General features: G+C 42.1%; 1 protein-coding gene across 3 annotated transcripts; it reads right to left on the bottom strand.

Annotated features, from left to right (window-relative positions):
* Window positions 1-656: 656 nt before the first annotated feature.
* ppp1r9ala (protein phosphatase 1 regulatory subunit 9A-like A) lies at window positions 657-24,697 on the bottom strand. Of its 3 annotated transcripts, XM_069662813.1 has the most exons (20): window positions 24,560-24,697; window positions 21,979-24,015; window positions 13,652-13,784; window positions 13,363-13,483; window positions 12,866-12,970; window positions 12,641-12,773; window positions 11,076-11,234; window positions 10,920-10,973; window positions 10,532-10,761; window positions 8,636-8,732; window positions 8,426-8,552; window positions 8,101-8,252; window positions 6,915-7,239; window positions 6,772-6,829; window positions 6,610-6,681; window positions 6,214-6,415; window positions 5,623-5,667; window positions 3,960-4,076; window positions 2,787-2,975; window positions 657-1,923 (listed from the first exon to the last, which is right to left on the bottom strand). In XM_069662813.1, exons 2-20 carry the CDS (start codon window positions 23,845-23,847, stop codon window positions 1,765-1,767), a joined length of 4,347 nt encoding a protein of 1,448 aa, XP_069518914.1. In that variant the 5' UTR covers window positions 23,848-24,015; window positions 24,560-24,697; the 3' UTR covers window positions 657-1,764. The 3 variants fall into 3 exon arrangements, with proteins under 3 accessions (XP_069518914.1, XP_069518915.1, XP_069518916.1); XM_069662814.1 differs by lacking the exon at window positions 5,623-5,667; XM_069662815.1 differs by lacking the exons at window positions 3,960-4,076; window positions 5,623-5,667.
* Between the last annotated feature and the right edge of the window lie 1,249 nt (window positions 24,698-25,946).

Below are 25,946 nucleotides of genomic sequence, written 5' to 3'. Positions count from 1 at the left end.
TAGCATCACTACAGCGAACTCTAAAGGGACATCTGTTTGGCTGTGCAGTCCAGGTGACATAATTCTCCTAAGAAATGTTATGAATTATTAGAGGAAATGTTTGGATAGATGCACAACAAGTTTCACTGTTTATCTGACAACTTTTGCCTAATCGATTATGAGAATCAGAAAACTGTGACACTTGAAAAACACATTTATCGATACAGTTAACAGTACAGTTGAACTGGGGCGCAGGTTTAGCTCAGCCCCCACTCTCTCCCCCCACATTTCCTGTCTCTCTTCAGCTGTCCTATAGATAAAGGCCAAAAGCCATAATAAATAAACATTACCGTTGAACAGCCCTGCAGATAATACAACCTCACTTAATAATGGGGTCGTATTATTCTATTTGAGGGAGACTGTGGCCCAGTGGTGCAGTGGGGCTTCTTTCAGTCGGAAGGTTGGCGGTTTGATCCCTGGCCCCTACAGTCAACAAGTGTCCTTGGGTAAGACACTGAACCCCAAATTGCTCCAGAAGGCATAGCCAAAGGTGTGTGACTGTGCATGAATGGTTAGTTAGATCCTGATTGGAGACTGGCACTTTGCATAGCAGCCTCTGTGTATGAAAGTGTGGATGTAAAAATAAACTGAAGCAAGAAGGTAGCGGACGTACCTCATAAAGTCAAAATTAGTTTATTGATGCTGTATGTACCAAGAAACATTTCTCCGGGTCGGAAGACGTCGGAACACTTGATTTTCCTGCAGTCCAACATGTCGTACTCTTTACAGGACATGGAGTCATGCTTGAGAAGAAGAAGAAAAAGAAGCACTTCGGTTTGGCTGTGAACAATTCATCCTTCAGCCTCACATTCATACGCGACGCTGTGCTCCCGACTCACACAAGTCCTTGTCGTAGGCACATCTTACCGTCTCACGGATCCGTCAGGTGTGTGCGTGTAGCAGACCTGCTTGCTGTGTGTATTTTTTTACATGGAGCATCGCAGTCCCATCTCAGTGACACACAGCCAGAGTCAGAGACAGCGGAAGCAGCATTCGCATCACCCCTACTTGATTTGTTTGTTGCCTTTCATTCAGCAAAAATCGACAGCATGGCTATTCTACTTAGTAGAAAATTTCGATAGTATAAAATGAACAATGATATTTAGGTAAAATAAAAAAATGATATGCAGTTAGTCGGCACATGTATAAAACGTATTCATACATTTAAAACCTTGTCGCCCACTGAAGCTCAAAAGACAAATATAGTGCTTTTTTTTCTGACTGTACAATAACTGCAAAAGACTTGTACATGGAAACAGGCAGGTTAACCTAGCAACAATATAAAATGCTGAAAAAGCAGTATACATCTGACTTTCATAGGTAAACATGTGCATGATCTGCAAACTACATCTGATCTCTTACAGACTTTTTTATAAGATTAGCTTCTAGCTTTTTAGTGGTAAAAAATTCCTTTTTGGTCACATATCCGACTTTTTTTTTTTTTTGACATTCCTTGACTTTAAGTTAAAATGGTTTGAGCTTCAATTTGTTAAAACATTTGGGTGAAACTGATAAGAAAAGGAAACAGGAGATACCGCATGTGAAGTAATCACACCTGGCACCTCAGTCAGAACAGCTACATCACTGGCAGTCTTGCTTTCTGGTTGCTGGCGTAAACACCACGTGACATGAACATCATGGCACCAAAGTATAAAAAAAAGCGTCGCTCTGGGTTCTGCTAAGATTAACTTTATGAGCTGCGTGAATTCGGAGTGCAGAGCCGCCTCAGCAGACAGAGTCAGTACTGAGTGGTAGTCTGCCGCTGCGTCGAACCTCCTTCTCTTTTTTCTCTCTCTGTTTCTCCAGCTTCTCCTGAGCCTTACGCATGTCCTTCAGCTTCTTCTTGATGGTGGAACGGTCGCTCTGACTGGACACACCGAGTGCCTGCAGAGAAAGTGCACAGATTAAGAGCAGAACAATGACATCAACACATCTCATGACATGACACCAAAGTAGGGCTGCAACCACTTGTCTTCAATGATGAAGCTGTACATCTAATCATTTCATCTTCACTCTCAGAAAATGCTCAAAAAGAGAGCGAGGGCAAGCTTAATTGTGGTAGTGGTAGCTGGCTGTGGCATATCCGGTAGCTGCCAGGTGAACTGCCAGTAGCTACCGTGACCTGCCAGAGGTGTAGTGGCAGTTCTCTTGGCTGTCAGAACCTGCCAGGGGAACTGCTAGTAGCTACTGTGACCTGCCGGAGCTGTACTGGCAGTTATGGTGGAATAAATTACCCAGAGCCTCGTATAATACTTTGTGTTTCTTGTTTTCAGCACAAAAGCAAAAAAAACACAGATATCTAATGTACTATCATATACAACACACCAAAGAAAAATAGAAATATGTTACTATACTACTTATTCTAAGTATGTAACAACTAGACTTAATCCAGATCTGTTATATAGGAATCTACTGTGTATTATCCTGATTTAAAACATCATCCTTATATAATATTGTATCATTTTCTCTCACTACTATCCTTAATATTCCTTTCACCCTCTAATGTTTCAGAAATCTAAGATATTAAACTGGAATTACTGAGTCACCTCTTCCTTCGGCTGGAAAATATAACTGTGGCCACAAGGGGGCAGTCAAAGCCTGACAGATCCGGACTAAAAAGTGACTTTTTTTTTTTTTTTTTTTTGCTATAACAAATGTAAAACATGATTGTTCCATGACTAACACTATGAATGCCTAACCATATTGATAACTTATTGTAATTATTATCAAATGTTTTTTTAATTTACCTTCAGCTTGTCACTGTCTAACTGCAGGAGCTGCTGGCCGTCCACTCCCTTAGCTGTGAATTCAGGTGTGTATTGGTCCATATTCATGCCCATCAGCCAGTGACAGACCTGTTGATTGGTCCAGTCACAGACAGGCCGGTTCTGCCACTGATACTCTTTTCCTGTAGGAACCGGCTCATCGTCTAAAGTCTACAGAGGACACAGACAACACACAAACACATATTAGAGAAATGAACACACTGAGCATTGCAACTTCATTATTTCTGTTTAAATGATGTTAAATAAATGTTTCTTTACAGAATATATAAGTGGGTTCAACCACCTCTAGACTTTTACTCTACTTTTACTATCTGATGTCATATGTTGACATACTCGACTCATCCAAAAATAAACACAGCTGAGCTGATGCTGTTTGGATAGCTGTCCAATGTACACAGTAACGTAACACGTGATGAAAAGCATCATCCCAAAAATAACTTGAGTCAATGCTTATCCTCTGATTTTTATTATTTCATACATTATTTATGTTGCGAAAATGCTGAAAAGTAGTTCAGGTTTGGGAGGGGAGGCTTTTACAAAAAGTAAAACCTACAAAAGACTAAAGAAGTAAATTTAAAACCAATAGATTTTAATAAAAATAAAACCAAAGAGAATATTTGGAGCAAAGTCTGCTGGAAAAAATAGTGTACAAATATCCCAAGGTAGCACAAAGAAAACAGGCGTGCAATGACAGATAAACACCACTAACATTCTCAGCTGCAGCTCTGTGTGTGCATCATACTGAGAAAGACTGAGACACTTCACACTTTAATATGAGCATAAAAACAGATGCTGAAACACCAGCGAGCGAGCAGCAGTCAACATGGCCCTGTGGTCTGCCAAAGCTTGTAAAGAACATGAAGCACTAGTTGACGGTTCTAACAGAGGCAAACATCACAGCTGACTGAAGAAAAAGCTAAGCCACAACACTTTGTTTTAACACAAAACTAAACAGCTTTAACACACACATGCAGCTCTCTAACGTTCCCTCTGCATTCACAATTAAATCTAGGCAAATGAAAGCAAGAGGGAGGGGAGTGGGGGCTCAAAGAGCATGCTTGAGAATGTCCCCTTTCAGCTGCATCAAGGCGTCCCACACGGCTTTTGTGACTGCGCAACAAGGAGAGCACTCACCTCGCTGGAAGAGAAGATTAAAGTGTGCGAGCGCCCAGACAGATTGGGTTCAGCGACTAACCCAGAGATGTCTGAACTGGGACTGGCAGGGTTAGAATCATCTATGACTGAAAAACTCTGGAACAAGTGGAAACAAGGAACGCATTTACTGAAGTAGCACATCACCACACAACACTTCTGTGCTAGGAGAGGCAAACAAACAACACATGTGAGGACTCAGTTAGATTAGATTAATGATTAAAACTGTTGCAGCTATTCAGGTCATTAATGTGAGCAGTGAGTGACTTCGTTGATCAACACGTGAAAGACAGGCGTAATGTCAAGTACTAAATAGCCCAACAATCACACAACAATCAAAACCAATCCACCACCAGAACTACATCAACAACTACTAATCTACACAACCAACACGCTACTTCTACTGACATAAACAAACACACACTTCAGGTATGGGGTAATGTTTCACTTTGGTTGAGAAGTTACCCTCAAGTTTCACTTTTGTTTTTGTTTTTAGACAAAAATATTACATTTGAAATCAGGGAAATTAGGGATGCACCGATCAGGATTATTAGAGCCGATACACATTAGCGATTTTTTAATAGTGACATCTGCCGATCACCGATCCAATCACAGATTTAAATGCATTTCTCCAAACTTTCTAAGAATATAAAAATCACAAAGAAAGAACAGTTACATTATGATCTTTGTGTTTATTCGCAATTGCAGTTGATAACTGCACTGCTCAGAACAATTAAGTGTGCTGCACATCATAGGCAAGTGCAAACAAGGAAAGTTTAACAACTGTAACAGTCTGTGGTCTCTGTGGGTCACAGAGCGGCGACGCTATGCCACTGGAGCAGGAGTAGCGCATGCTGCAGGATTTCCTGGTTAAGCGAGCGCCTGCATCCGTTGAGTGAATCTTGCTAACTTCTAATCACTTCCCTGGGATAAATATTGCCCGACGTCTAAACTTTGCCTCGAGTGACGCTGGTAATTCCAGCAGAGCACGGGTTCTGCCTCAGAACACGAGTGTTGCATTTGCCTTCGCTGTCACTGCTGGAAAAATAATTATTAATCTGCTTTGTGCTGTGCGCAAAAGTGGGTCATAATTTTACGTCGGTTGGAGTGATCGGCACTTTGAAAGGTGATCAGCTCATCACCGATCCCCTAATTAGTGCCCAAATTGGCCGATAGGTGTCCGATCGATCGGTGCATCCCTCCAGGAAATGTTGTCAATACCTTCAGGCTGCTGCACCAGCTATGTGCAAGTTTAAACACAGCTTAGTTTCAGCATGTTACAGGGATTACTTTATAAAAAATAAGTTGCATTATACAAGTTAGTTACGATGTAGCAGTTAGTGCTCACTGACACACAAATCAAACTTCTGATTAGCTGGTGCAACAAGCTCAAGACACTACTGTTTACATTTGTTTACTCCCATAGAAGCCACAAGGCTGGAAAATGGGAAATTAGATAACATTAGTTATTTAATCTATTATAATATATTTATAATTAGTCGTAACACTACCACATACCCACATAGAAATTCCGAATTTGCCAACACATATACCAGGATGTATTGGGGTAAGAAATTACAAATTGTTAGTTCTCTACCGTGTCGTCTACAATCAAAGGTGAAACAAAAATGCGTATATACTGTACCAAATCTAATGATCGACTGAATAAAGAAGACCAGGAGAGATTTGTCTGTTTGAAGGAAACACGGTTGAGTGAGATAAACGTCCAGGTAGCGAAGCACTAACAAAAACTACCACAATGTAAAAAGCAATAAAAAACCAAACTTTTTCTCATAGTTATAACATCTTCTCGGCTCAGCCTGTGTCTTGAACTCATTAAACAGCATCATGGGAGCTCCGGCCCAACCGCAGCCTGGATGACAGTCAGCCATGCATTTCACTGGATGCGTTTGATGTGTCACTACTTGCACAAAGCCACCAGATCTTCCCTGCTAGTCTCTCTAATGGTTGACATATGGATCCAGTTTTTGTATCCTTTGTATGTTGAAGCTTATTTGGAGATCTGGACGAAGAAGGCACGTGTCTGGATTATGCGTCTACTGGTTTTACTCCTTCAGTGAGGATAACAGTATATTATGACAGTGGAGGCTGCACAGGGATCAAGTTCACGACCCCACTAATGGTACATCTCAGTCTTATTTTGTAATAATAAACACCACAAAACTAATACCTCTGTGCATACTAACACTCTGTATTTTCACTTCAGGTTACATACCTTATTTTTACGATCCTGGCTTTGCTCACTGCTGTTCTCTGCTGCAGTGTATGGCAGACTGCTGCTGGAAGACGAGGGCTCTCTGTCTCTGTCCCTCTCTTTGTCTCCAAACCAGGAGAAGGGCATGCAGGTAGGGATGGAGGTCATTGACTCTGCAGGGGAGAGGTTCCCTCCAGACTCCTCCAGTAACTCTGCAGATCCTCTAAGCAGTGGAGAAAAGAGGTCAATATAGCTTTGCACACTTAGGCTAACAAATGTGACAGCCTGAAGTGTTGCTTTTAAAATGACCTCACATGAACCATCAGATAAGACGGGAAGATATTAACATTTGGCAGTAAGAAAGTAGAACGCTAGTCTGGAGTAGATCAATATTTACATCCAATACATCTACCGTACCTGCTGTCCAACGATGCCCTCATAGCCTCCTTGTCATGTTTTTTTCCTTTGCCCCCTGACTTCCGCAGGCCTCTGTTGATGACCAGTAACATTTTTTATTTAATAAGCGCAAAAATGTTGGAAACTTGGGAACAAACGACAGCGATCGCTATGGTGACTCACCCAAAGTCTGGAAATCGTCTTTTAGGTTTCCCCGCTGATGAGGGCTCATTTAGCTCCTCTGAAATTAAACAATAACAATCAGGCTCAGTGACAATGCAACAGAAAGCACAGCTAAAGCAGTCACTTAACCTGGCCTTGCATACCTTTGAGCTCTTTGCTCTTGCCTTTGGACTCCCTCTTCTTGGCATTGCGCATAAATCCAGAGGGGGAGTGTGGCGACAAGGTGTCTTTTTGAGGAGACAAAGAGGGGCTTCCGCTGCTTTCAACACTGTCTCCCAGCGAGGCCGACAAAGACGGGCTGCTGGACAGCTCTGCCTTACCCTTGGATGCATCTCTAGCCTCTAATGGATCTTCTTTCTGTCCATTCCCAGGATAGCACACAGGCACTGGGAGGGACAGGCTCTCCTGAATGGACCTCCTCCTCCTGGGAGATTCCTGCTCGGCCTGGTCATCCTCTTCTTCAGTTTCCTGTGGGGACAAAGCTAATTATTTACAAGGACAATGCAAGGAAGAGGAGATGGACACCATTTATATAACAGGGAGCTCTGATCTAGAGTTCTGATTGGCTAAGTCAGGTACGCACACACTGTACATGACACACATCATGCATCTCAGAAGAAGTGGCGGTTAAATAGTCAGCTACATTCACTGTTTAAAATCCCATCTTGTTCGATGTGATTGGCCAGCTCATATCTACAAAGTGAAATATTACTTAAAGGGCCAGTTTGCCGATTTTCAACCTCAGTCCTATCATGCTATTATGGGGACCTAATGCCATTATGGTAGGGGAAAAAAAGGAATTTTGCTCTGTGCCTTTGGAGGACGCTATCCACTTCTCCAATGGGCCCTGGAAAACCTCCGCCAGACTACGTAAAACATATCATCTGGTGGAGGCCAGGGAGCTTGCTAAATTACACTTCCCTAAATCTAGGATGCCTGCCTCAGATGTCATGTCTCGTTCAAAAGTTGCATGTCTCGGTTTGAAATGTAGACTGCAGACCTGAAGATGTTTTTAGACGATCCACCGGTATATTCTCGTCGTCATCAAATATTATTGCTTCTATCGATTACAGAGAACACCAGCTTTGACTGACAGTGGCTTTTCCGGGGCGAAATGCTCCCTTAAGTAAACATGTCCTCTGCTTCTGCTTCCTTCCACCACCATTAGCTTTGCCTCTAAAAACTTTAACATAAATGTGCCTTTAACTGAGTTTCAGATTCCGTGTCATACATTAAATCAGGACTCAGGTGGCTGACGGTTCAATCCAAACACATGCTGAAACAATATGGGTATTTTGTGTGCAGTTCTATCAGCATTTCCTGGCTGACCTGAGAGTGACTTGAAGCCACTGCGAGGCTCTCCTTCAGTTTGCTTCTCGATGGTGGCTGACGTTTGGCTTTCTGAGCCAGCAGGCCTTTAGCTCTGTGTACGCTGGTGTCCAAGCGCTCCGTCTCAGGGACCAAATCACTCCAGTCGTGTTCTGCACAGGAGAAAAACATACCGAGTGAGTCATAAGACACTGTGCACCGTTTTAATCATTTACCAGAGTCACTGCAGTTTATGATGTGTGTGAATGTTTAACAGATGACACAATCTAAGTGTGACGTGTTTACTTCCGTTTTGTACTGAATTTTATTCTAGTAAGCTTTGTACCTAGCAGGGAGTCAACAGATTGTGTGTTGGTGACCGAGTCTTGAACGCTCGATGTCCCGTCTGTTGCCGAGTCCTGACCACTCTGAGGCTCCACACCCGAGTCCCCTTTGGACTCCAGGAGAGCAATCTGTGTATGAAACAACACTTAGGCTCATTATATAGCTTTGGTTTGTGTATTTTAAAGACTGCAGTGAATACGAATCTTCTTACCCTGTTCTGCAAGCTCTCCAGCTGCTCCTTGTACCACTTGTCTTTTTCATCTAGAACTTTTTTCAGCTCCTCCTCTTTCTTCACAAAGTCTATCTCTCTGGGGAAGAAACAATGAAAATCAGTTTCCCATCAGTTCTTTGGCTTGTAAACATGTTTCTATTCATGTGAAAATCTGGGTTCCTGTCTTGGTTTAACAAGGATATATTTCATCAAATCCCATAGACAGAAAAAAACCAATACAGCATCTAATAACTGTTTAAATTGCCTGTATATTTGTTGTAGTGCCTGGTTGTATATTAGCAAGAATAACACCACACAAGCTGTTGTCTCAGTCCCTCCCATTAGTCCGATGAATAAAAGAGCCAGTTCACCACAATCACACAAAGTTATGCTGTCAATCTATGTAGTTTTGGTTTCATATTCCCTTTGTTAACTGTCCCCCACCACAAAAACATTTACTATTTCTACAGCATGGTGTTTGTGTATTCTGAGGTTTATCGATTATTTTAAAAATAATATGTCAAAAACAGTTTACAGTGAGGTCTATAAACAGTTTCAGTTGTTTTCCTGCAAACTTAGAAACAAAGACATTGTTTCTGGGAGGGGTTTTTCAAATGTTAACTTTCAATGCTTTGAACACCACAAAGAAACTTCCATTAAAGTCCTTTGTATCGGGGTGGCAGCAGAAAGACCAATATGTTAAAACCTCAGTAAATAAAACAAGAACTGACATGGCTACATACAACCAGGGCTCCGTGAGAAAATGATTTCTTGTCCTTAACTCCTGCTCTGAAGTTATTATTAGCAGTCAAATTTCTTACCACACAAGAAGCTTACTTCTTGTCACTCTAAATATTATTCCTGCTCATGAACTTGAAATTTAAACTGTCTATCATAAATTAGGGGTGGGACAAAATTTCGCAATATATTGTCGTCGCGACTGGTGTGATACATTTATCACATCGCTGGCGACAAATATCGATATTTTAATATTATAATATATTGTATTCGCTCTAAATGGATCTCCCTGCCAATTTGAGTCACGGCATCATTGTTTATCTCAATTTGTGTCAATCTATGAAACTGACACCCAGTTGCAGTGAATAATACATTAATCCTGTACGTCACCTTTTTAGGGGCATATTGTGCTCTTCAGTTAATCAGATAGTGTGATGTATCATATGATTGTCTTGCAATAAATCAATTATAGCAGAATCACTGTATCATGATATTATCGTGTGTCACATATCGTATTGTTAACCTGCGATTCCCACCCCTATCATAAATACTTTAATATCATATTCTGCATCATTTTATGACATGCAATATGACTAAGAAGACCTGTCTAGTTCCTTTTAAGACAAATCATTTCAGGTCTATGGAGGCACCGTAGTCCTGAGTCGGCTCTTCAGTGTTTTTTGGCTGTTTTCAGACTAAAACCATGCATTGCAACTATTACATTGTTATCTATGTTGAAAACATTGAACTGGTGTGCCTCTTATCTAAATACTTTTGTTTTCTGAAGCACTGCATAGTTTGAAACCAGTTTATAAGTCGCTCAACACTATTGCTCACGTAGGCTTCTCTGGTCTACTGTATATGGACAGTGTCTTCTCTCCGTTTAGTAGTAGTTAGTAAAGTCCATGTAGTTTTAAATCCCACCTACGGACATCTTTTCAAACTGCTTATGCCTGGTTATATTCTATGATTCAGTGCAACTTGTCTATTGTATTTTACTTCTTACTCTAGTTGTATACAGTTTTTACACACATTATTTTAGGTCAACATTCTGATTGTTAAATGTGTTAAAAGAATAAATTGACTTCGGTAAACCACTGAATCCAACAGCATTGATCCTTTAACAGTGAAATGTTGTGCATCTCCAGACAGACTCACTTCTGTTGGTAGTCCTTTAGCAGCTTCTTAGCCTTGTTGTACTTTTTGTCCAGGGTCTCATGCTGCGCCTGAGTCTCAGCTAATTGTTCATTCACACTCTTACACAGAGCCTGGGCCTCCAGCCAGTAACTCTCCAGCTTCAGGATTTTTTCGTTGCTATCTTCGATTTTTTGCTCCAGTGCAGACTCTCTGGCTTCCCACAATGACTTGTCCTCCTCAGATGCTCTTAGCTGTACAGAGAAAGTGACGTGTTACTTTTAGAGGGTTCTTCTTAATGTATATTAATTTGTGATTAGTATATCATACATGTATTTCTCTTGTTTATGTGATTATTCCAAACTTTAAAAAACTACAACATTGAATAAATCGTATTTCTCCTTCATCATACCTTTTCCTTTAGTTGACCTATTTCAGCGTTAACAATGCCGTGTTTGAGCTGCAGCTATGGAACAAAAATAAGGAAATATTAGATTTGTTTACACTTATTGCTACATGTTTTTGGTGGTCTATACAGAATATAACTCTGATGAGATGTGGGTAATACCTCTTTGAACTTGAAGGCCATCTGAGAGCTGTCCATGTTGCTCGGCAAAAACAAAGCCTCCGTATCAGGCAGCTCAAACACCTCTACGTTCCGCCCTGGAGAGAAATTGGAACCCAGAATCCTATCGTTTGTTCCTTCCTCCTCCTCATATCGCTCCTCCTGAAATATGGCATCACACATGGCATCACACACTGCAAACACCAACACACCCTGCATAGCTTAGAACATGCCCAGCGTGTGTCAACAACACTCCCAGTCGCACGTATCCCCACAGTCTGGGAGAAACGTTATAATCAATACATCGCAACCAAGCACGCAGTATCGAGCAAACTAACATGAACATTACTCACAATGAACAACAAGCCTGCTAACACACCTATACACAGGCTTTGCATACCAAAAGAGCTTCCATTTCCTCAATGTAAGTTAAACAACATCTCTGTATTTTCTCTGTCTGCTCCAGTCAATCCCACATATATTCCCTGCCCTGTCTCTCTTTCATAAAACCCGGGGCTTGTGGCTGCTTGAACTTCAGAAAGCAAACATTTCACAACTCAGGCAGACAGGCAGCGGTCGAATGAACACCTTCCAACATAGCAGAAGAATTGTGACACATGGCTTACTCACAGCCAGCTGCACCCTGCTCCTGCCCCTGAGTGGGATCAAACTGGGCGTTGCAAAGGGGCTAATGCTGTGTTCGTGTCCTGTCGTAGTTTTCGTAATTGCAAGTTTCTGACTTGTTCGGAGTGTTCGTGTCAACATCCATGTTGTAATTATGGATGCGTGAAAACCTCACATCAGCTAAAGTCACTTTAATCCTCACATGACCAGTTCTGCAATCATACAACACTCCTAATGATATGTACGCTCACAAGTTAATACAGGTAACTTTAGCATCTCCATCATCCACCCATATGACATGAACACACCATGAGGATGAGCAGCGACTGGGTTTTCTGATGAAGAACTCCCTACTGGCAGGCTTTGCTGCACGCACATTCAAACCTCTGCAGATGATCCAGAACGCAGCAGCGTGACCGGTCTTCAATCAACCCAAAACGGCACAATACTCCACTGTTCATATCCCTCCACTGGCTCCCAGTTGCCGCTCGCATCAAATTCAAAACCCTGTTGCTTGCTTACAAAACAGCAACCAAAACGGCTCCTGCTACACTCCCTCCCGCCCACTACGCTCTGCCAATGAAAGGGCAACTAGACTCTTCTTCTCTGTAGTCCCCCGGTGGTGGAATGAGTTACCAAACAGTCCCTTTCACCTTTAAGAGAAAGCTAAAGACCAAGTTCTTTCATGAACACCTCTGCACTTAATGATAGTGATGCTGTTGATGATGTCAACATTGAGGATGTTGTTGATGTTGATTAGGATATTCATGATGATGATGAAGTGCACTGCCTGTCGGCACCAGTGTCCAGTCGCACTTGAAGCTGTCTGTTGACTGTGTTCCCTCCTGTCTTGATCGTTGCTTGTGTTGTATTAACTCTCAGATGTACGTCGCTTGTTGTAAACATTGTAAAATGAAATTCTAAGATCTGACCAGCTGACTCACCTCCTCTGTCGAGTGGTCATAGGGGTCATCTAGGTGTTGTTGTTGGTGCTGGTTCTTCTCCTGCTCTAGTGTCTCGCTTATGAGGCGGGCTACCTCGCTTTGTGTGCCTGGCTTCTCCCGTCCAATCAGGAACCTGCGGTTTACAAAGCAGCGGCTCAGTCTTAACCAACCGAGTCTTTCAATAAGGTTGTTTCTACGTGTCAAGAAAACAGACTCTGAGCTGACCTCACGGTGCCTTTGGTGTTCTTCAGGACAGTGGCTGCAAACAGTTGGGTGACGCCCACCAGACTGATACCATCCACCTCCACTATCTGGTCGTTCACCTGTATGCTGGAAATTCAGAAGAAGGTAAATACAAGGAAAGATTTTCAAAACACAGATAGTAGTAAATATAAAAGAACACAGACGCCTCAGTTCAGCGTGTGATGAAACATTATGAAAAAATGCTTGGGAAACATAAGTAGTGAGATTATTTTCTTTAACTTCCTCTGGAGGCTATAAATAAATCCAGTTGTTTGTGCCTTGTGTGTCACTGAGCCCTGAGGGGATGAGTAATTCCTAGCGTGTGTCATTTAAACTTGTTGTGGTTGTGCAGTGAATGCGTGCTGTAGTTCCGGTTGTTTACAAAACCTGAAAAGTGACTCCTGTAAAGTTTTGTTTTTTACCCAAACAAGATGTAAATGGTGGGTTAGCAAAAAGGAGGTGTCGGTGCTTGAACTCACCGTCCGTCATTCTCAGCTGCTCCTCCCTCTGTTATTGTTTTCACAAAAATGCCGAGCTTCTCCAGACCCTGGTCAGCTCCCACTCCCATTCCTATGATGCTGATGCCAAGTCCATTGTCTCCTGAACACAGAGAAGGTATGAACTCTGACATACAGTGTTTAAATAATGATCAGTCGCTGTGTGAGCTTTTATGTATATGTACACTGTAGGATTTAATTGCACATTGAAGACACAATTTTTTATGAAATGATCCACACTGCTTGCCGACATATAGGACTTGACCTTCACCTTTCTCGATCTCCACAGGGAACACATCCATCTTCTCCACTCTCTTCTCCAGCTCATACTCTGCAGACGCTGCGACAGGGTCCACATCATCGTTGCGCCGATCATAATCCTCGTTGGAGAAGGTACTGAAGACCTGCGTTGGTCAAAAATATCAATTGCACAGCGTCAATACACTTTTTATGTCTTTACCAGGCAGTTAACCATCAGACAGCTTTATGAAGAGAAGAATGAACAGGATTTCCTCAGCTAGAGGGATATTATTTTCACTTTTGAGTTATTTCTATTTATCTTGGCAGGAAAAACAAGGACAAATTCTTCATTTGGAGCGAGAATTTCACCGTTTACGAGTGAAATTAAGGTACGAGTGCACCACTGAGCACACTTTGAGAGCTGCTGAGCTACAGCTGAGCCCTTTTATGATGATTGGACCACTGACATTGAAATCATTCCTCTATTTATCATCTGTGGCCAATGTTCTCAAAGTCTCTGGCAGAGATAATAGTGCTGAATAACTTAACACAACTGCACACTGCATCCTCAACTCTTCTGCATCTTTAGTGACATTATTGAACAGACATACATCAAGTGTCAGAGGCAGAAGATGAAGTAGACATACTCTTGAGACTTTCATCAGATGTTTAAGAAGTTGTGAACTTCTGCAGGCAGACCTTGCAACACACTGGATGTGTCCCAGGGGCTGCTGTCTGGTTGGAATTATAAAGCTAATACACACTGTGCGGCAGAACATGAGCAGCGTGGAAAGTAGGGCACAGCTGGGAAGAGCTAAGCAGTGGATGGAGCAAAGATCAATGTTCAGAGGCAAAGAGAGTTGTCATCAGTACGACAAAAAGGACAAAATATAGAACAATACAACCAAAAAAGAACAACTAATCCCTTAACATTCGCTCAACGGGCATGACCCTGTACTCAACTCCAGCCTGGAGGGACATGACACACAACAAATCGCTGTGCTATTTACCTTGAATACCACTCATACCAGGCAGATATGGTTTTTGTAATCCACTCCCGCAGTCACGCAAAAGTGAGCATGACAATTTTGGGCCTAAAATGGATTAAAGATGACCACCTGTCGTGACTCAGTTATAACAATGAAATAATAGTGTGAGGTTCATTTGGGGTCACAGCAGTCCTGCGAACCCTGCCATTAAGCTGCTGATTCTTTTCAAGGTGGCATATTTAAAGTCCCTGCGTTCCTCAAACAATATTAAATTAGAGTTTCCTGGAAAACAATTTTGCGATAAAAACACTTGCTCAATATTTCCGAGGTTCTTTTTAAAGAGAACGTGTAAATATGTTGCGCAAAATAGCAGTTTGCTAGGACATCATAGGAACAGTAAAACAACCAAAAAATCAAACTATCTAACAACAAGGGCAACTGTCAAAATAGAAAAGGACTATAGGACAGTAGGATTGATTGAGACATTTGCCACAAGGATGTATGATGCAATCATGTAAACATTTCCATTCTGGGCAAAGAGTCTGAGGTTTAGATCCTGCAGCGAGTCCAGACTTGATGAATCAACTACAAACAATCTCCCTCTCCTCTCTGTCTTTCTGTCTCCTCACTGTGTAGCCTTTGGACACAGCCCAAAACAGTGCAGATAGTAAGGTTGCCAGAATAACCAAGTGAACACTCAATTTTTCAAAGTGAATTATGACAACTATTTCTGTTTTACAACGTCCAATTTCCACACACATTTATCTAAGTGGAATCCTAGCGTGTTATGATATAGAAGTACTGGTTTTGGCACACTTGCAGGTGCCTCTCTCATGAAGCCTCCCAGATTAGAAAAAGAGATTAGAACCTTTTTTTTGCACATTACTGCAGCTCTGTGGTACAGGCCGGATTGCTCCCCATGGGGCCTCAACCTTTCATCAACCACAGTGAGTCCTTGTCCTTTCTTTTATACTCCATTCAGCTTCTTGCCATACTTTTACAGATCGTGCATTGTACTACATTTCATTGGTTAGGTTTTCTCTTTAACACACAATGACAAGGCTACAGCACCGAACACTGAAGATTTTAACTTTTTTAATAACCAACACCAACAACATTTTTATCCAATTTGCATCTTTAAAGCAATTCTGAACAACAAGCTTGAAAGCGCCTGTATAAATAGGACCGACAAAGCCTATTAACTTCTAATTTAGACTGTTGAAAGTGGATTAAAAAAAAACTAGAGCAGACAGAAATTTCATCAAGGATGAAAGATGCATTTTAGTTTAGACTTTGGAGACTTGAGTAATTAAGAGTTGAAATGTAGGCTAATAGAACGTAGGAAGCACCACTTCACCCTTGGCATTAGCTGAGCAGCAACCATTCAGACTGGATTCTCCCCTCTATCTCCCCTCGACTCCAATGTCTGACTTTCCCGTTGCCATGGACTCCCGGGCCTTTTCCGAACAATGTTCTGTTCTTTGCTGAAACCTAATCACTCAACCACTGTTTTCTTTGCAAGAAAGACAGAAATCAATCTCTTTATTAGCCTCTCCCTTGCACACTGCTCACTCTCATCACTGTCTTTAGTTATCAGAATGAACAACCATTTTCATTTATGGTTCTGCACATGTCCCGACGAAGATCAGCCAGAACCAAAACACTCAGCTGTTGACCAGACAGACCGAAAAAAGAAGAGACAAAAGAAGTTACAGCTTCTCTTTAAGTTTACATTTTTACATGTTCTTTAATGGACATTTCTTTCCTGTAATTATAACTGCGGTCACAGACGCTGTGATGTGGATCAGAAGACTGCTATGGCATCTTCATATTTCCACTTCCTCCTAAACGATAGCTCCCAGCAGTATGTGTGGGCTTTTCATCCATCTTCAACAACTGCAGCGGTCTGTCTGCTCTATGAGCGCTTACACGCACAGATGTACATATGCCCACACCCAGAACTAAAACCCATCATTCCCTCAGACCCCTCCCCAAAAGAGAATACCAATGTGGGAAATGAGTCAGCAGCTGTGAGGAAAAGCAAACCAGAGAAATCTCTTGCCAGTGCAAAAAGAGGGCTGACCAATGGATTGGGGAGATTGTAATGTAAGTAGAAGACAAATCAAAACACACTGTGAGAGCAAGCTGGGGAAGGGGTAGCGGCCTGGCGCAGATCATAGAGTAATTATGGTAGACGGCATGGGGCCCGGTTTTTAGATCCTGTGTAAACACACCAGGAGAAAGACCTAAATATATATCTAGTGCTTTCTGTGTGTGTGCCCTTTGAATTATAAACATTTTGTTAAGTAGACGCTGATTGACTTTAACTGAGACAACAATGTTAATGTTCCATGTGTTAATGTATGACATTTAGCAGGAAGAGGTGGAGTCGGAGAACAGCTGAGCGCTATCATGGAATCAAATTTCCAAAGGAGTGCAAACATAAACAGGTTGAACAGGTTGGTATATAAATGGCCTCCAAAAGATACTTTTGTCCTGCGCGGCCTGCTGAACTCTTTAACACAGTCACTGTTAACTTTCAGTGACAACACACAGCATCCGCTAATGTATTTATCTGTAATCACATAATGACTACATTTAAGGCAATCACAATCAGCCACAGACCCATCCCAAGCCAACTTGTTTAATGAACAGCATTGAGCTGCCTGCATTAGTATTCCTGCCCCGTTTTGTTGGAGAGTCACCCACTCGGCCAGGTGGCTGCAGGGAACTCAGATCCTACAAGGGGAGGGCCTGTCTGCTGGTTGGATGAGGGTGGAGTCTTGTTAGACACATTCCTCTGGCCAACAGAAGACCCATCTCGGAAAAGGAAATGGAAAGCATAACACTATGGGATGGGTTGGCTACAGGAGCCAGAGTCCAAATTTAACACTAGAGTTATCCTGTTCTTTAACACTTATGTTTGTGGGGCAATTCGGGTCTAATAACATTATAATTTACAGAGGATACTTTCTAGTTCACAGTAGTAGAGTGAACCTAACTCAGGCACTAATAAAGGACCAGCTGACTAACGGGTGAGAAAAACCACTCCAGCTTCACTGTTAAATTTCAAAAGAGCTGCCTTTGTACAGCATTTTGGATAAATATGGCTTTCCCTGGATCTAATTTCGTAACAGAAAGGCTTTTCTCAAAATTAGCAAAGCATTCTACAAACATCACTTTCTTTTCCTTTTTTCAAAGATAATTTTTTTTGGCCTTTTATGCCTTTATTCAGAGAGAGGACAGTGGATCGTGAGGAAGAGACAGTGGGAGGTGACACGCGGCAAAAGCCCGAGGTAGGAAGTCCAACCTGAGACCGCATCGAGGACTGTAGCCTCTGTATATGGGATGCGCAATCTAACCATTGAGCTCAACCAGCACCCCACACATCATTTTCTAAAAAAAACCCATCTAACTCGCGGCGTTGGTTGGTTTGTTAATTACACTTCCATTTCATAATTCTTGCACAGAAAGAAAACTATATGCCCCGAAGTAATTGCTGTTTTTTATAAGTTACATACTTGAACTTTTGTTTTTTTGTCCTTCTCAGTCAGAAAGGGACCTTCTGAACAGTCAACTGCCTGTTCTGTTTCATATTGCATTTCAATAGAGTAGAAGTCTAAATAAAGTGCATCCTGTTTAGTCTATTCTGTTGGAAATTGGATTCTCAATAATATCTGGACAGAAAAAAAGAGCATCAAATCATAGGATTCCTCAAGATTCCTACCTTAAAAAAGACCTGACAAAGCCCCAGGCTTGGCAGAATGCACTTCCATGAGTTTTACAGAAAAAGCACAAGGCAGGCGCCCATAACAATCTTGTTATACAGCTCCAAATTAATGTCAACAAAATATACATGAGCCTAGTTGATAGCTAGCAAGGTTTCTGCAGGCATGCCAAACTGACAGGTCCTGAATGCCTAAACAATGACGAATGTGCTCAGCACAATTATCTACAGGGCTAACAAAGACAAAATGTTGAATTCTTTTAGCTACAATGAACGTTTACCACAGCCTGCATGTTGGAGAAGTGACAATGTGTTCACTTGACCAATAACTGCTGGTGGTTATTCCAGTGACTCTGTGGGGGTAGGGCAAAGCAACAGGTGCAGATCCTGGTTCAAGACTTTTTCTATTTGTAATGGTTAACTGGTTTTTGACTCTTGCTCCAAGTGTCCTTATACGCAACATGAGACACAAAAACAAAGACAGCCTTGCTCCAGATCCCACATAACTCTGAAAATGCCTTTGTCCCCAAGGAGATGACACACCTCGACAGGGGAGCGTTAATCATTCAATAAGTCCTGGATTTTTGCCAAAACATTCAGGGTTCAGACGGAAGGGAAATCCAGTAGAAACTGAAACTGCTTACTGCTGAACAACAGTGATCTAAGGTTTAAAACTTCCTCCGGATAAGAACATGCCTAGACACACAAGTCTTATATTACAGGCCCGGTTTTTTATTTGCATGTATAAAGGAAACAACCTCCTGACTAAAAGCAATGATATCATTTGAAGCAGTGGTGCAATATTTATACTGTGCTCATAAAGCCAGAGGGTATAGCAAACTTATATACTGACGCAGCAGCAAAGGGAATGCAGCATCTCAATGCCCCACTAAAGTGTGACTGTGTGTTACACAGAAGAATCTTCTCACAAAAAGTAATGTTTGACATCGGCCCTAACTGCAGCACTTTTTCAACTTCATCCTACATTTATTTTAGCTTTATCAAGAACAGTACATGCATGTAGCACCCAGAAACATCCAATGTTGTGCTTGACACAAGACTTTCACTTTTAGGAATTATTAAACTGCACTAATCCTGACTGAAGTCTGTCTTCCAACCCTGATAAGGGTGATACATGTTGAACTCATTCACTTTACAAAGGAGGACCTTTCTTCCACACAGGACACCTCCTCCGTCAAGCGCACTCGGGTTACGTAGGGACCCAATCCCCTTGTTAGCAAGAAGCACAAAGCACTTCCTCTCTCATAGTATGCTACAACTCGAGTGTGCTGGATTTCCAGTGCCAGCTTTGACTAGCAGACTGTGGAGAGTGATGCAGTGCTGGCGGGAGGCCTTTGTTAGCCGGGCCACAGGTAGAAAGGTTGGCTGTGGGACATTTGTGTGACTTAATTGGCTAATGTGCATACCACGTAACCTTGACCCCATGGTTTTAATCCATGCATGTCATTGTTTTGACAAATCTCTCTGTGTTCTTTCCAGCGTGTCCTTTGCATGCAACCAGTCGTGCAATTACATAAAAAGCTCATTGGAAACTTCAGAGAGTGCTTGGACATTTTTGGACTTGCAGCTTATCTGCACTGCACATTTCTTTCATTTAGCATGTATCCGTTACCGTCTGGGATCTTTGAACATTCTTCCAAGAATTCTACTAAATATTTATTTCTAAAAGTCAAAATAATTCAATAATTCATATTAACTGAATTATACATCTAAAATGAATTGAATGACTGTACCAATCTTGTTTCAAGGTCTTAGAAGTGTGACATCAAAGTTTGAATAGGTCAACATAATATAATTTATCAATCATAAATCCACCAAAGAGGTTGTCATTATTGGAAGGTTATGGATTAGGGCTAATATGATCATTCCAGTAGAAGGAAAGTGAAGATTAATTTGGAAATATTTAATTTCAGTTATTCATGTTGAATATATTGCAAACATGACCTAGTTCTAGTTTCTCAATACAATCATTTGCTGCTTTTTTGCCTTATGTGATAGTGAACAAAATATCTATATATAGTATAATATATCTTGCTTAAGAAAACACAATTTTAAAATAAATTTTTTTGACCTCTTATGGGTAACTGATCAATCAGTTAATTGAGAAAAAGCAGCTCAACATTGCAGGACTACCAGCTTCACTCATTATGGTAAATGCTGTATGTATACTGACAATGTGTGAAAAGTGTGTTTCAATTACACACTGTTGTACACTGATAACTACTAACAACTACTTATCAAAAGTAACTTTGAGTACAGTATTTTTCTTATGCATAAAGTCTCTGTGTCACAGTTGTTATGAGCAGCATGTGAACTTCTACATAGACGAGACACAGTTCAGCATATTGTTGTGAACTACAAAGCTTTGTTGATCTCTGACTCTGACATAGCTCCACTTTGGGAAGAGGAGGCGCGCTGTTGTTTGTGTCCCCTCCGCTCCAGGTCAGCTTCTGGTCCCCTCTCCCAGGACCCCCTGCCGGGATAACTGGGATGGAGGGGGGGGTCCACACCCTGAGATAACAGTGCATTTCGAGGCCTGGATAAACACTGAGCTGTTCACAAGCTATGTGGAATGCACTGGAGTGATTTGTTCTCCCCTGTTTTAGCTAAATGTTGTGTAGATATGGTGCTGGTGGAATATCTTTGGTAGAAGATTACCTCCACTTCCACCACAGCTCTTAAACACCAACTGGCAATGTTTACAGCCTAGAAGTGGGGCAATACTGAAAAAGATAACAAACTAGAAAGTCAGTTTGGAGTACAAGACTGCAAAGCTAGAGACTACGTGAGACTACAGGGACTTGTGTTACTTCAAAACTGCAATAAAATGGTGTCATATCCTGGACTTTAAGGCTGCGTCATTTGATAGATTTCTCTTTTTTAACAGTTCAAGAAACAATCAAAGGAAATAATATCAGCAATTCCCAAGTGAAAACAAGATAATATATCCATTGTCTTTAAAAAGGATTATTTAGGTGAATAAAATCCCTAAATTCATCATATCCATGGTGGGGAGAAGTGAAAAGTCCCTCATGAGTGTGAGGCATGATTCATGGACGGATGGGAACTACTCTTAGTGAAAAAAAGTACCCATGTAATGCAGTGACTCAGGGGCAGACAGGCTTTTCTTACTGTACAGTCTAAAGTTTCACATGTCCCTACCTCACTGCTGCCCTTGTTCAGCTGTGGTCCTGCTTTCACAAACTCTTATGCAATGTCAACTATACTTCAAAAAATACCACAAACAATGTTGCTACCCCTTGTCCCATAAATGCTCCCCTCTCCCTCTCCTATAGAGTTACTGCACTTAATGTGATTAGGTTGTCCTGCCCCTTATGTCTCTGGTAAAATGTAATGAACCATTACTAAGACTTTCTGAAATTTGACAAGCTTGTCTAATGATACCGTGCAGCAGCTGTGACATCAACATTGCACGACAAAAGCATTAATTCTCAGCCACCTCAAATTTGTGGCGTGTCTGCTGGGTAACACCTGGGTCAGACATGATTGCTGAGTCAGTGAGTCAGTGGTTTATAATGATGGTGTTGTGCAATATGTTTTTAAGAGCTAGAGCGAAGCACGAATAGTTCATAAGTAAACAACACAGCTCAAATTGCTTACCTGAATGGGATCAGTGGAGAACTTGATTTTCCTCTTAAGGGGAGGTTCCTCCTCATCTGACAGACCAGGGGCCTCGTACCGGTCATCATACTCCTCATAGACCCGATCTTCCTCTTCTTCTTCTTCCTCCTCCTCATCTTCTTCCCTGAGGACCTGCTCTACATCTCTGTCATCCACAAATGCTGCGTTCTCTATACCATACACTACCGGTGATGCTCTATCCAGGATGCTCCTGCCCACCTGATCCTCCATCTCACTCTCCTCCTCTGCTACCTCATCATTTTCCTCACAATTAACGTCCCCATCTTCACTCACAAATGAACTCTCCTCTTTTAACCCATATTGATTGTTGTCCTCCAAGACTCTACCTTCACCCACAGTTTCTTCTATCCTTTGTGACTCTTTTGCAACCTCTCTCGCTAAGACTTGGTGAGCATGGTTACAGCTCTGTTTTTCTGGTTGAAAGGTTCTTTTAGAATCTGTTGGGGAATCTTTGGGGCTTTGCCCCTTCTGCTCCTCAAACACGCTATCTTCAACATTCTCATCCTCATTCTCCTCACTCTCTGATGACTCGTTTTGGACCACTACCAGTTCTGCCCGCACCATGCCTACCCCCCTGGAGTCCAGGGACGAGGTCTGGCTGGGTGGCTTGCCCCTGGTAGGACTCACAGTGTCCACAACGTCATTACTCCTGGCTTTTTCAGGGTATTTCGCCCTGTTGGTGTTCTGGAAACCACCAGCTGAGGGAACAGGCTGTTTTGCATCCCTTGGGGGTGTACTATGTAGCTTGCCTTCATCCCCACTGACAGATGTCCTACTAAATCCATCACTGGATGATGAACGTTTGTACCCATAGCTAACTGGGGTTGTTTGCTCCGGTGAGAGGGGTTTCTTAGTGGCATCAGTCGTTGGAGAAACAGATTTGTTTGCTGCGTTTGTAACTGGGAATGTTGGTTTGGACCCCAAAGAGGTCACAGGTGCATCAGTCACAGGCTTAGAATTAGTGGCTTCTTTAACAGAGGATGTAGATTTGTGTACGCTGTCCCTTGTTGGAGAGGTAGGCAGTACGTTTTCAGTGGTACTGTGTTTTGTAGTAGAGACCATTCCTACTTTCCCAGCAGCTTTGATGTTTTCTTCTGAATCATTCTCAGCCATATAATTCTCCAACCTTTTGGACATGGGTCCTGCATTCAGTGACACTCTAGACGCATTTTTTTTGTCAATATCAGCATTCCCATCTGCTTGACATTCAACTGCTGATGTAGGAGATTGCTCTGTGTTTATAGTGGTCTCGGCGGATCCTGATACTCTCCTTGTGCTTTTCCCCTCATCAGAAGCACTTCCAAGAGACAAACGGTTTACTACTCTGTTTGGAGACTGTTTTTCAGCTGCAGGCTGCTCTTTGATGCCCCTTTCAAAGAGTTTTCTGGTCACAGAAAACTTCTCTGCCAAAGCCACTTTGTCAATCTCAACCTCCTCCCCCTTGGGTGTTTTATCTAAATTATGTGATTCTGGGCTTGCAGGACTGTTAAAGTTAACTCTGTGAGTGTTGGCTGGAATTTGCACCTTCGTTGGGGACACCGGGGTCACATCAGCCTTTAAAGTCACTTTCCCTTCTTGGCTTTCCTGTTGTTGGCCATCCATCTGTAGGAATATGTTCTTGATCTTGTTCACTCGGTTCCCAAAAGGCCTCCCCCTTGAGTCCTCCCGGGTGTCACTGGACCCATTTGCATATGATTTGGCAGAGCCTTCGGATTTTGGCCCATCAAAGGTGCACTTAATGGCGTGAAAGTCAGACTTGTATGCATTTCTGTGAGGGGACGCGCTCCTCAGGGTCCTCTCGCCTCCTTTGCTTTCCGCTTTGATCATTTTTGCTTGATAATGACTGCAGCCCAATTAGAAAAGCTTGGTTTGGAGAGACGTTTGCTGTTTGTTGGTGAACTACTTTCCCTTAACTTTACGCGAGCGGTGCCATGGGTCCGGCGGAGCTTTTTTTGGAGCACTGTAGTCTCAACTAAACACTCACAGCGAAGTCATCTAAAGAGAAAAACGGACAGTAAAATTGGTTAATACAGAAACCGGATACCATTATCTCACTATGCCTAGCGTACGTCACCTAAAATAAGTAACATGATTATCTCTTTCTACATGCAAATCAAAAATGCGTAGCCGCCTAAGGTAAGATTGAACATATATAAACGTTGGGTTAACTTTAACCGAGTTGGAAAGTTAACGTTCTCGTGTCCAGCCGTTTGTATGGAATTCGACGAGTCTTACTGCTGGCGTTAGTGAACGTTAAACCAGAATCATTGAGCGTGGAAGTAACTAAACCAGGTTTTTACTTTTACTGTACTAACTTCAACCGGTTAGACATAGTCAGTGCCGTTGATAAGGCTAAAACACAGATACAAATGAGAAATAAAGTTAAACTCACAGGACTAAACAGTTCTAGACAACTCGAGCGTTACTGCCTCAGTCTGAACATTTCATTGTGGCATTTCAAGTACGAGCCGTTGAAAATGTTAACTCTGGCTACCAACACAACGCCGCACAAAGACAAACAACTTTGTAAAGCTTTTACCTCTTATTTGCTTCATCGTGTTAGGCGCCGAAATATCGCCAACAATGCCCCAGTTTTACAGTATCAAACTTGTCCCTTCTTCTTGCTCACCGCCATCATTCCCCGCTCCAGCAGCAGCGTTGTCCTGCCTCCTCCTTGCACTTCCAGACCTGTCGCGGGCTGCGCGCGCACACGAGTCTCTGTGTGTGCCGCGCGCCGCCACCGACGAGAACAGAGAAAAGAGAGAATCGGGAGCGCGCGCACATTCCAGGACTGTAACCCACCACTCCACTCCACCTCCCCTCTCCTCTTTCTCCACAGACACACGAGGAGTTGTAGGAGAAAGGCGTGGGAAAGCGCCTACTGTACAGTAGAGCTCACCTAGACAACTGCAGGGGCAAAAGTCCACACCTAGACTACAAAAACAAGCTACTAGACTTCATTTACACTGCGTATGTTATGCAACCAAGACTTCAAAAGGTTTACATCAGACATGTAGGCTAAAGGAGCCCATTCTACCTTCCTAGTAGTCTATGCAAGTTTTCATTGAGTGATTGCTATTGTAATGCCTTAGCACTGAAGGGAGTTTACACTTAAAGTTGAGTTTACCTGTCACAAGGAGTACAACACAGCTTGTAAAGAAGTTGTATAATGTCTTCTTTGGCTCTGAATGGGGCCCTGGTGATGTCATCATGCTTATCTTGGCTCAAAACAGAAGGTCTGCCTTGTTATCTGGAGTGTGGGGTTTGCAAGCAATTGTCATTAAGGAGACAGGAGGCATCTAGTAAAAGATGCTATTGAGTTGCATCATGGAAAATGTTAGATCAAATGTTTTGTAGTTGTTTAAACATCTCCAGTGCTACAATTTTGACCATTCTTGTAAAATATCTTCCTTTGAGTCTCACCAAACTTTATAGAAATTGAAACCAAATTACCAACCTAAGATAAGATAATCCTTTATTGATCCCCAGGGGGGATCTAGAGCTAGAGGGCAATTTTAGGATACTTTGCTGAAACAACACTTTCTTAACACTGTAACCCTTCTTACACTTTGTATGGTTAAGTAAACACGGCTAAGGCCAGATTACTAACTGGGCAAACTGCGATTGCCACACTGCCTTTGAACCGTAGGAGCCCCAAAGCCCCAGGTCAGTTGGTTAACTGATCTGGCCTTTCTTCATAGAAATAATTTTAACATGACAGAGTACAACTCACAAAGTAAGGTGTTAACATCAGTAAAACAACAAATGGCTTGACTACAAGGCCTAATGCGTCCCTCGTTGGCTAAAATGAAACACTTGTTACCCCTCATAGGTTATTGCCTTATTTTGAACTTGTGTAATAAGTTTAAGTTCAACCAGGATGAACAACAGGACAAAGAAAGTTTATCAAATTGCACATTTAATAC

Source organism: Semicossyphus pulcher, unplaced genomic scaffold, assembly GCF_022749685.1.
Source record: "Semicossyphus pulcher isolate SPU_LCO1_2020_fin unplaced genomic scaffold, fSemPul1.0.p SCAF_15, whole genome shotgun sequence".
NCBI lineage: Eukaryota > Metazoa > Chordata > Actinopteri > Labriformes > Labridae > Semicossyphus > Semicossyphus pulcher.
The sequence above is the reverse complement of the archived record's forward strand: the minus strand, read 5'-3'. Positions and strand labels throughout refer to the sequence as shown.